At 32.4% G+C, this 11,647-nt stretch overlaps 1 protein-coding gene across 1 annotated transcript; it reads left to right on the plus strand.

The window, feature by feature from the left end:
• The first annotated feature begins 9,566 nt into the window (after nt 1-9,566).
• On the plus strand, nt 9,567-10,258 carry LOC127788179 (uncharacterized). Its single transcript, XM_052316292.1, has 3 exons — nt 9,567-9,665; nt 9,814-9,927; nt 10,013-10,258. The coding sequence occupies exons 1-3, from the start codon at nt 9,567-9,569 to the stop codon at nt 10,256-10,258; spliced, it is 459 nt and encodes a 152-aa protein (XP_052172252.1).
• The last annotated feature ends 1,389 nt before the right edge of the window (nt 10,259-11,647 follow it).

An 11,647-nucleotide genomic window follows, 5' to 3' on the forward strand; every position in this document is an offset into this window, starting at 1 on the left:
TCATTTAAATATTTAAATTATGATATATGTATATGTATGTGTGTATATGTGTATATATAAAAATGGTGGTGCCATTTGGAAATACAACATATTTGTTATTGTCAAACTATAACAATTAAATTTATTTGTTAAGGAACACACAAAGCAGAGTTATTTTTCAAAATTAAGGGTCCAAGATGCTGCTAACAAGGTCAACTAGGTCAGAGTCGGGGTCCTAAAGGTCGAATCTGGATGAACCCGAATAAGGGGTCTTCGGGGCCTTTGGGGCTATGTGCCTGGAAGGGCCTTTAGGGTGGTGGAGAAGAAAAACGAGACCCCGATGGATCTTCAGGGAAGCAGGGCTTACGGATCTTCGGGAAGGTAGGGTTGAGACTTAGCCTACGAGCATGAAAGATATTAGAAAGACACGCGGGAGACTCTCCCACGCAAGCCCTCCGATGTCTAAGTTAGACAATAGTCCATGAGAAATGTTCAAAATATGTAGATAAATTAATGTCTAATGTCAAATATATGTAACATGTAAATATTTTTTATCCCAAAGAATGTTTAGGTTCCTAAATGGGTTGTAAAGAGAGAGAGAAAGTTGGCTAAATGGCTTGTCAAGGTCGGGAAAAAGATCCAATTGCCTTCGAGAAGGCATGTATTTATAAACGAATGAGTGGGTGAGGGGCCAGCCAATTAACTCGGGTTCAATGGAGAGCAAGTGCACATGGAAGGGAAAATGGATGGAATTTTTCTAGCAAAAAGATGCTCGAAATGGCGTCGTTTCGATGAGGCAGTGGCCTCTTCCAGTGGTGGCTCCAACGGCCGCCACATGGTCTTCTCCTAACTTTTCATTTTGTCTATTTTAAGCCTCAAATCAGGCAGTTCTCGAGTAACCAACAGAAGGGAAAGATTGGAGGAAGAAAACAGTGCGACTAATGGCGAAAAATATGAAGAAAAGTGGGGAAAAATTAAAGAAAAATAATGCAATTGAAGTTTAAAGTAACTAGGTAAGTGGGAAAAATATTTATTTTGATTCCTATATGATTGGATTTAATTGCTGAGTTGTAACCTGATTGTCTTGGGTAAGAATATTACTTTGCAACATATGACCAGAACGATTGGTATATTTTACAAAAAAGGCAAGCTCCTAACTCTCTTGCGAGTTCTGAGTTATTCTTTCTCTCAATTACAGCTGCAAGTTTCCGTTGCAAGTCCTTCTTGCACTATCATCTTCAGTATTGAATAATCTGATCTAGTTTATTTATTTGAACTATAATATAAAATTCGGGTGAGTATTGCTCGTAATCTTAATGGGTTCTTGAATCACCCTTAGGTTTCTGAGGAATGATGCATTATTGTTAAGTTCAGATTATGTAATGATTTGTATCTCCTTGCGAAGGGATTGTTATGGGGTGTCTAAGGGTGTGGGGTACTAAGCTACTGGCTATCGACCGTTGAGTCATGACAGTCGTTGATTGGATGTATGGGCACCAGTTATCAGCTGTGATGACAAACGACGGACGATCCAGGGAAGCTGGTATCGCTAGTCACTCGTAAGGGTAATATTTATTAATACGTATGTGGAGATGGTTTTCGAAGCATGAGAAGCGACAAGAATGGTATTTTGACTGTTATATTTCTATGTGTGTGAAAAGCCATGGGAAAACTTGTGAAATGCTAAGTTTAACATTATATGTATGTATTGGGTGTGTCATGCACGTGCATTGCGTTAGATGTGTGTGTCTATATGGGCAAAACATAGCCTGATGTATGGCTTATGGGGGTCTTCGTATCACGTTTATGCTTACTATTAGGATTTGTGATTCAAAATATATTGATAAATGTTTGCATTTGATTTCCATTTTATTTTCATTACATTTGGCCTTAATTTCATTTGTATGTGGATTAGTTATTTGGGTTATGTATAATTAAGCTGGGTTGGGCCGTTGGTGTCTGCAGCCCAACAAGCCCAAGCTTATTGTGAAACTCATTAATCCCAGCCCTATCCCTTGGCCCGCATATATATATATATATATGGCTTTTGTGTAATCCTCTTCATTTTCTCTTCCTCCTTCTCTCGATCCTTCTTCTTTTTCTGCTCCATCAGCTCCTCTTCTCCATCTCCTTCCTATTGAAGCTAAAGAAGAGGTCGGTTGTTAAGGTTGAGGACTTGTTGCGAGTCTCAGAAGCTTGGTTGTGGCTTGTCTTCTTCTTCGGATTCATTCAACCATTGAGGTAAGTTCTTGTTCTATTTCTTTTCCATGTCAAGGGCTTCTTGTGGAATCTTGTTGATGTGTGCGTGACCCTCTTCTTCCTTTGTGATTCTTGAGTAAACCATTTTCGGGTTAAGTTTTCATAAAACCCTTCGTTGGAAGAAGGTTGTGTAAAAACCTGGTTGGTTGCGATTCGTGTCATTTTTCTTGTATTTTCGATAAACCATGCCTAGCATCTAAACGGGGACTTGATTCACCCCGTATTTCCTAAAGGAATGGCGTGTTATTGCTAGGGTATAGTTGCATGCAAGAATTTGGTGATTGCTTGCATGTATTTTGGGTGTTTTGGGGGTTGTTTGTGGCTTTTCGGGTACTGTTGGTCGATCATTTTCCCTTAATCAATCAACATATGGGTGTAGAGGGTTCTTCCGGTCAATCGTTGCCTTAAACAATTGACAGTTTGGGTGAAAAGCTCCTGTCGGTCGACCATTTCCTTCTCACCAGTCGACCATTTTTGGCCTGGTAGCCTGCGCATGCTCCACGGTTTTGGGCATAACTTCTTGTAGAAATATTGAATTTACGAACCGTTTGTTGATTTTTAAACTAAACTCGATAGGATTTGATTTGGTTTATATTTGAAGCTATTTGGATAAGTTTTGAGTGATCTCCTATTATTTCCATAATATATCTAGATGTTCTTGGCCAATTTGTGTATAATTATTAGCGTGTTTGCGTGTGGGGGACTTGGGTGCATTAAATGCATAGTGATAAACATGTTAGATGAAGAATATCTCATAAAAGCATCCTTGAATGGGACAATGATCACCAATACTTTGAGAATGCCTAGTTGCATGTTATGATAGAAATGAGAATACATATTTCATGCATTGATGTGTGTGTGCAAGTTATACTATGGCGGTGTGTCAGCTGATACTATGACAGTGAGTCCGTTAACACTATGGCGGTGTGTCTACTGATACTATGATGGTGAGTCCGTTAACACTATGGCGGTGTGTCCGTTGATACTATGGCGGTGTGTCCGTTGATACTATGGCGGTGTGTCCGTTGATACTATGACGGTGAGTTTGTTGACACTATGGCGGTGTGTCCTCTAACACTATGGCGGTGTGTCTGCTGATACTATGACGGTGAGTCTGTTGACACTATGGCGGTGTGTCCGCTGATACTATGGCAATGTGTCCACTGATACTACAATGGTGAATCCGTGACACTATGGTAATGAGACTGTTGGTGATACATTTGCATATTGCTAAGACAGTGAGTCTATTGATATTTCCCCTCATGGTAGAGATCCCTTCACACTATCTTATCTCTTTTATTAGCACTGTTGTTCCATCTTGGTGAGACAATCTTGTGAATGATATATGTTCATGCTATTTTTACTCCTGTGACTTATACTTGCTATTAGCCACTATGATTATCTTTTATTCATTTATGGTTATTGTGTTATGGTCCACTTTGTTATGATCCATGTTTGTTTCATAGACTTGCTGAGCCTTGTGGCTCATGTTGTTTCTTGCGCCATTTCAGGTAAAAATAAAGAAAAGCTAAGGATGGAGGACGGGTATAGCTGCTGGTGAGTCTTGTAATAGATGTGTATAGATGTCTTCCCAACTTGTAGATCCTTGGGGGTTGTTTTGAGGATAGGGAGCCGAGTTCTATTTTGTACTCTCCTTTAGCCCTTTTCTTATTTTGTAATGTATGGGCAGATGGGCCCGAACATAACACTATATTAACCTGGAGATGTATATGTGCATTAAGTGAAGTTTTATGATTTCTGTATTGTTTATGTGGTTGGCTCTTATTGGAGTATGTTATGTGCCTAACATTTAAAGACTCTCTCATGGATCTTCTTTCCTAGTGGGAGCTCTGGGAGGCGGGTCCAAAGGAAAGGAAAGGAACATTCAACTATCCAAATAAGTAAAATGAAAATATATAATATTCCTCATCGAGCGATAGAAAGGATCAGAACAACTTACCTTGATGGGTCTACGCGAACTTCCCAGGGGGTCATCCATCCTTGAGCTTCAACACGTTTAACCCGGGAGTTCCTTGCTTACATTCAGCCCAAAAGGTATCCAGCTAATGTTATTTTCTTCCTTACTTATCCTCGATATATACTACTCTTTTCTAGGCTCTTGGAGTATTACAAAATATCTCTTAAATCAATTTATTTACAATGATCTAAATTAATCCTCTTCACTTGCAATTGTAAAAAGGTACTAGCCAACATGGTGAATGGAATGCATCCATTTTTGTTTCTTTTTGTCATCTTAATCATTTAAATATTTAAATTATGATATATGTATATGTATGTGTACGTATATATAGAAATAGTGGTGCCATTTTGAAATACAACATATTTGTTATTGTCAAACTACAATAATTAAATTTATTTGACAAGAAACAAACAAAGCAGAGTTATTTTTCAAAATTAAGAGTCCAAGATACTGCTGGCAAGGTCAATCAGGTCAAAGTCGAGGTCTTGAAGGTCAAATTTGGATGAATCTGAATGAGGGGCCTTCAGGACTATGTGCCTGGAAGGGCCTTTGGGGTGTTGAAGAAGAAAAAAGCACCCCAATGGGTCTTCAGGGAAGCAAGGCTTATGGTTCTTGGAAAAGGTAGGGCTGCGACTTAGCTTGCAAGCACAAGAGAAGTTAGAAAGACATGTGGTAGACTCTCCCACCACTATAAGAAAAAACCTTTTTAACAACTGAATTTAAGAACAAATTAGCGACGAAATAGACGGAATTTAGTGATAGTTATTCCGTGGCTAAATGTTTTAATATTTTTTTAACTTAACAACGGAATTAACGATGAGACTTTCTGTCGCTCAATAATTTTTAATATTTTTAAAATTATTAAAAATTAGCGACAAAATAGACGTCGCTAATTTTTAACAACTGAATTTAAGGACAAATTAGCGACAGAATAGACGAAATTTAGCGACAGATATTTCATGGCTAAATTTTTTTAATATTTTTTAACTTAACAACGGAATTAGCCACGAGTCTTTCCGTCGCTAAATAATTTTTAATATTTTTAAAATTTAGCGACCGAAACACTCATCGCTAAATAATTTTCATGATTTTAATTTTAAAATTAATTTTTTAATTTAAAATTTTTATTAATTTTTTTATTTAGTGACGAAATAAATTCGTCGTTAAATGGGAAAAAAATTAAATTAAAATTAAAATCTTATAGCGATAGAATAATTTCGTCGCTAAAATAAAATAAAAATAAAACTTAATTTAAAAATATTTAGCGACGAAATAATTCTGTCGCTAAAAGAAATTAAAATTAAAACTTAATTTAGAATTTTTTAGCGAGGAATAAATCCATTGCCAAATGGGAAAAATTTAAATTAAAATTAAAATCTTTTAGTGATGGAATAATTTCGTCGCTAAAAAAAATAAAAATAAAATTTAATTTAAAATTATTTAGCCAAGAATCAAGGGAAGAAAATTTAAATTAAAATTAAAATCTTTTAATGACGGAATTCTTTCTTCACTAAAATTAAAATGTGAAATTCATATAATATTTAAATTAAATTTAAAATCTCATTTGACAAAGAAATTTTTCATAATTAAATGTAGAATTTATAAAAATTCCAATTAAATTCAAAATTAGTGACAAAATATTCTATCGTTAAATTGCAAAATTAATAAAATATGTAATTACAGATTAAAATCAAAATTGGGGTGAAATTTTTCGTAGCTAATATAATAATTTATAAAACTTTCATTTGAATTAGCAACGAAATAATTAAATTAATAAATATTAAAATTAAAATTGATATCTGTTTGAATTAATGACGAAATATTATGTCTGCATTAGATTATAAGATAAACAAAGAAGTCCATATTCAAATACAAGGCAGAAAAATATATATATATTCGGATATAAAACAAATATAAATAAAACATATCAAGATACAAGATATAAAAAGAAAACATCTTTGAATATAAGACATAAACATATATTTGCATATTTGGATATATATCATGGAAGACACTCGATCATTGTTTTTCTGTACAAAAATTATTAATACAAATAAACTTAGAGTTTTTTTTACAAAATTTATTAGATTTTGAAGATATTTTCTATCAAATATTTATAATTATTTACTTACAAAATTATATTTCTAACATATAAATTGTGAATAATTTTTTTCGCTTAACATTATGTTGGAGTCCAAAAATATTATTTATATATATTTTTTGTTTATCTAGTATAAATATTAATTTATATAGTATTTTTGATATATTATTTTTTTTGTTTAGTATATTATTTATACATGAATTAATTCTTCTATTTCAATAAGATCTCAATTTCAACGACGATTTCATTAGATATCTTACAATTAGAATTCCTCTTTTTTCGATCCAGTTTCTCTACCATTGCTGCGAACCCTATTTAGATTCAAGCATGTTACACTTTTTAGTTATTAGGAAAATCCAAGTATTTTCTTTCGGATTCAGGAAATAACTCTTAGAGATCATCTTTCTTTTTGGAAGATACAAGAGCAAAATAATCAATCTATTGATATTGAAAGAGCTAAAGGAGTCTTCCAATGTATTATTGGAAGAAGCGCTATGAAATAGAGATTTTTTCTTTGAACCATATTTCAATTGTTAATATGATATATTAGGACCGCTACTACAAAGAATATTACACTCTTGATTGTGAAATATCGATTGCTTGTTGAACCCTTTGAATTGCGTGAAAGTAGAATACTCTAAATTCGAGATTTTATTTATTATTTATATATATATTATTTATATTTTATAATTTTTTTAAAAAAATATTTGATTTTTTTTAATTTTTAAAATAAATAAAGAGGAGTGAAAATTGGGGGGGATAAGAGGGTTAGCGACGGACAAATCCCCCGTCCCCACGAATTTTCCCCTCTTTGAAATTCCCCATTTCCTGCCCATGCCCGTCTCTTCCCTTTTTGAATTTCCCCCATTCGGCCCCCCTTATAAATCCCTTCTCGTCCCTCTCCCCCCTTTTGCACTCTTTGTCTCCCCTTTCTTCCCCCTCTGCCCCCTTTGCACTCCCTGCCTCACTCTCAAAATTCTGTTTAATATTTTTTTGTTATAAAGTCTTCATTTAGAAGATACGAGTATCGCCAAAATTGATAAGGTATTTTCTTTTTTTTTTCTGTGCATTTTATTTTTAGTATTTTGTTATTTTAATTTTTAAATGCATATTTGAATATTTTTTAGATGAAAAATATCCATGTTAATTATAGATTGCTTTGTTTTAACTGATATGTTAAATAAATAAAATAGTCGCAACATATCATTTTTATCTGTTAATTTATAATAATTAGTTATTTCTTGATTAATATATCTGTTAATTACTTTTTGATGATTAATAGTTAATTTTAATTCTTTTTTATTTATATTTATTACATGTATATTATTGTTTATTTTACATTTATATAGTTTATATTATGTATATATTATTGTGTATTATGTATATATTATTGATGATTTAAACAACAAATCATTAAAAAATGTGTAAACTAGAAATAAAAACTTATTATGTCAATTTTTTTCAATGAAATATTAATTATATATAAAAAATAAAATGAATATACAATTGATTTGTAAAAATTGTTTTTAAGTAGTTATTTATTAAATATATTATGATGATTTTAAATCAAAAGCTTAGTATTTTAATTAGTTCTCATTTGTATTTTAAAATTAGAAATATAAATATAATGTTATAAATATTGTTGGTGAGTTACTTATTTATTAAATACAAGTTCTAAAATTAGAAATTCAAAGATAATGTTATAAATTTTAATAAAAAAATTTATTTATTTGGGAAAAAATTAAAACTATGTATGTTTGAAAGTGCAATAAAAAATAATATTTATAAACTTCAATAGTTAAAAAATAAATTATAAATTATTTTCCTTACGACGATTTAAAAATTAGTTAGATTTAACTAAATTATAGACTATTTGGCTTTTGTAATTATTTATAGATAAATTAAAAATTTTTATGTTATTTTAAAATAAGAAGTACAAATATAATGTTATAACTAAATTATAGACATCTATTTTCCTTACGACTATTTGGAGTATGATATACCAAAACTGACTCAAATAGATCAAAATGATAACCTTAGAAATATTTTATAAGATTTAGATGAGATAGTCGAGAAAATAGATGTCTCAAATGTCATTCAGCAAGAAGAAGATGATGTAGAGGAAGAATTTATATCAAAAGACGACAAGAAAGAGTTATTGTTTGATGACATAGATAGTGACGATGAAATCATGGATGAATATGTAGCAGGAGATGATTGATTTATTTTTAAATATGTGTTCATTTATATATGTTATGATATAATATTTTTTGTATTTTTGAATGTTTGTGATCTTGTACGTTTTATCATTTCTCTATTTTTCATGTAATTCTCGAAATAGATATTAGGACATTTATCTCCTGGACCAAGCAGGGCTAGGGGTAGTAAGGGTAAAGGTAGAAGTCGATCCTATAGGGACACACATTCTCCAGATCCCAGTAGTGCTGATTCGCAATCTTCTCCTTCTATCTCTACACATGTTATCCTTTCTACTCTTTTATATCCCCAGTCATCGCACCCACAGGCTTTCCTTCCCATAACTCAGTTCCAATAGCCTTTTGGCGCGATGCCATATTCGATGGGTTATACTACAATTCTACCCACATCCTACCCACCCGAGATTGCACCACAATTTGCCCCCTCTCCTAGGTCGACTTTTCATCACCTAGGAGGATCCTACCCATACTAATTTATACCGACACCCCATGCACATCATTCGCCCTCTTTTCCTATTCATAATGTTGAGTCGACTCTATCTGAGCTAACAGATACTGGCCGAGTTGATCATCGAGTTGAGTTATCCTACAATTTTAATTGTGATTAGTGAGTATCTTATATATTATTTTAAATTGATTGTTTGTAATTGTTATACATAGAAATGCATGTTTTTACTTGATAAATATCGATTTTACAGTTTTTTCCCTAAGATTGGCCCACCAAGTGTACAATCAAAGATTTGGAATAGATGATACACTAATGCTTAGCTTTATTGGGATGACGTGCCAGAAATAACACGACGGATGTGGTTGGAAGAATTTAGCATTAGTATAATTGCAATTCTTAATTATAGGAAGTTCCAATTTAAAATTTTATACATATTTATTCTTTTTTAACTTGTTGAAGAAGGAGTTCAAGTGACAACCTGAGGAGAGTGATCGTATATAGATCACTTGGAATAAGTCGGGTCGGAAAAGTTTTAGGAATAATTTGAGCAAGGTTAAATGTGGTGCTGATAAGGGTGACTGGATGGATCCAAATGTGCAGAGGGCATTGCAGGCAAAGTGGGATGATGATGAGTACAAGAAGAAGGCTGAACAAAAAAAAAGAATCGCGCCTTCGAGATTGGTAGGTTCATCCACACAAGCGGATCCATTCCTTTCACTGAGAGTTGCAAGAAAATGGTAATTAGTTTTCCTACTTAAATATTTCTAATTTTAAAAACTTATATAGTGTTTTGTTTTTATCTTATTTATTTCATACATTTGTCATGCAGGCAAAGGAATTAGATTGTGAGCTCAATGAATTTGAGGTTTTTAGGAAAACCCACACTCGGAAGGATGATCAAGGACAAAAAATGTGGGTTGATAATAGATCAAAGGGCATTGTGGTAATTGTATTTATTATGCACATAATTAAAATTAAATGAATTTTTTTATTAATTAACAACGTCAATGTTTTAATTTATATAAAAGGTGTTTGAGAGATTAAGTATAGAGGCATTTTCAGCATCAATCGGTAGCGATTCGTCCTCTTCAACTACAGTCGACGAGTACCACATCTTTTATCAGGCTATCTCTGGTAGGAACAAGGAAGGTCGTGTCTACGGTCTCGGGTCTCAAGCTAATCAGTCCTACCCGGTTGCATCCGGTAGCACCTCTAGTAGTTTATATGGGTCTATGTCACATGATTTAGAAGAAATGAGACTAAGGTTCACCTAGATGAATGAGGAGTTGCATTTCACTCAAAACGAGAATGAAGAAATGAGATAGACGATGACCTAGATGACAATTGAGAATGTGCAATTACGTTAGTAGCAACAAGAGATGATTGCATGGAAGAATCAGATAAATAACATGATGTCTATAATATTGAAGAAACCTACCACTGCTATTGGACCGTTGATAGACCCGTTGGGTAGAGACCCATTTTATAATAATGAGAGCAACGAGGGTGATGAGAAACAAAATGCAAATATCAGTAGTGATAATTGTTAATTGTAACTGAATATTTATGATTCATTAATTGAATTAATTGAGGTGAATTTTATATTTATTTTTGTTATCTTACATATTTATATGAATTTAAATTTAAAATATTTTAATATTTATTTTTGTCTCTAAATTATTGATTATATAAATAAAATTTTAATTTCTATTCAATTAATTAAAATAAATTGATAATTATCAGAAATCTATTTATATATATTTATATTAAATAAATATAAAAATTTACGTTCAAATTCTAATTTATATAATTTATATTTTTATATATATTTTTTATTTACGTTAAAAATTTTATTTTTTAAATTTTTTTTGAATCAGCGATAGAAAAATTCTATCGTTGATCAATGATGGAAAGATCCCATCGCTGAATTAGCGACGGAATGTTTCTGTCACTGAATCCATCTGTCACTAAATTCCAATGACAACAATTTTAGCGATGGAATCTGTCCATCACTAAATCCGTCGCTAAATAATTTAGCGACAGAATTTTAAATTTTAGTGATGGATTTTTTCATCCCTAAAAGCTAGATTTTTTATAGTGCACGCGGGCTTTCCGATGCCTAAGTGAGATAATAGTCCATAAGAAATGTCCAAAATATGTAGATGGATGTCCAATGTCAAATGTCTAAGACTTAGAAAATATATAGGTAAATTGGGGACTTTACAATCAGGGAAAGGCCCCGATGGCTATCTCTGAATGGTCCCAAAGAGGATTTCAAGGTCACCGGATGACTTGGGTCTGGAAGACCTAAAAGGTGTCCTCAAATATATGCAAAATGAAGGCCAAACCATTGCTGGGGGACCCGGGAGGCTATTGTCCCAGAAACTCTTCGGGAAAGACTTATCAAAAAATTGTTTAAGACTTAGAAAAATTTTAAGACACCCCACAATAATATTATAACATTAATTTTAGAACCAATCACAAGTTAATTAGAAAACTAAAGTTGGTAATTGCCAAATTTTGTAATATTCATTGAATCTTAAGAATTTGGCAATAATTTAAATGCAAGATTTGATATCGATATTGATCGATATATAGCACATGTACCTGACAGGGTGGCATAAATTCTTAAAGAATTATTGTTAATTTAAAGGTACTAGCCA

The sequence above is a fragment of the Diospyros lotus genome, chromosome 13 (assembly GCF_014633365.1).
Source record: "Diospyros lotus cultivar Yz01 chromosome 13, ASM1463336v1, whole genome shotgun sequence".
Taxonomy (NCBI): Eukaryota; Viridiplantae; Streptophyta; class Magnoliopsida; order Ericales; family Ebenaceae; genus Diospyros; species Diospyros lotus.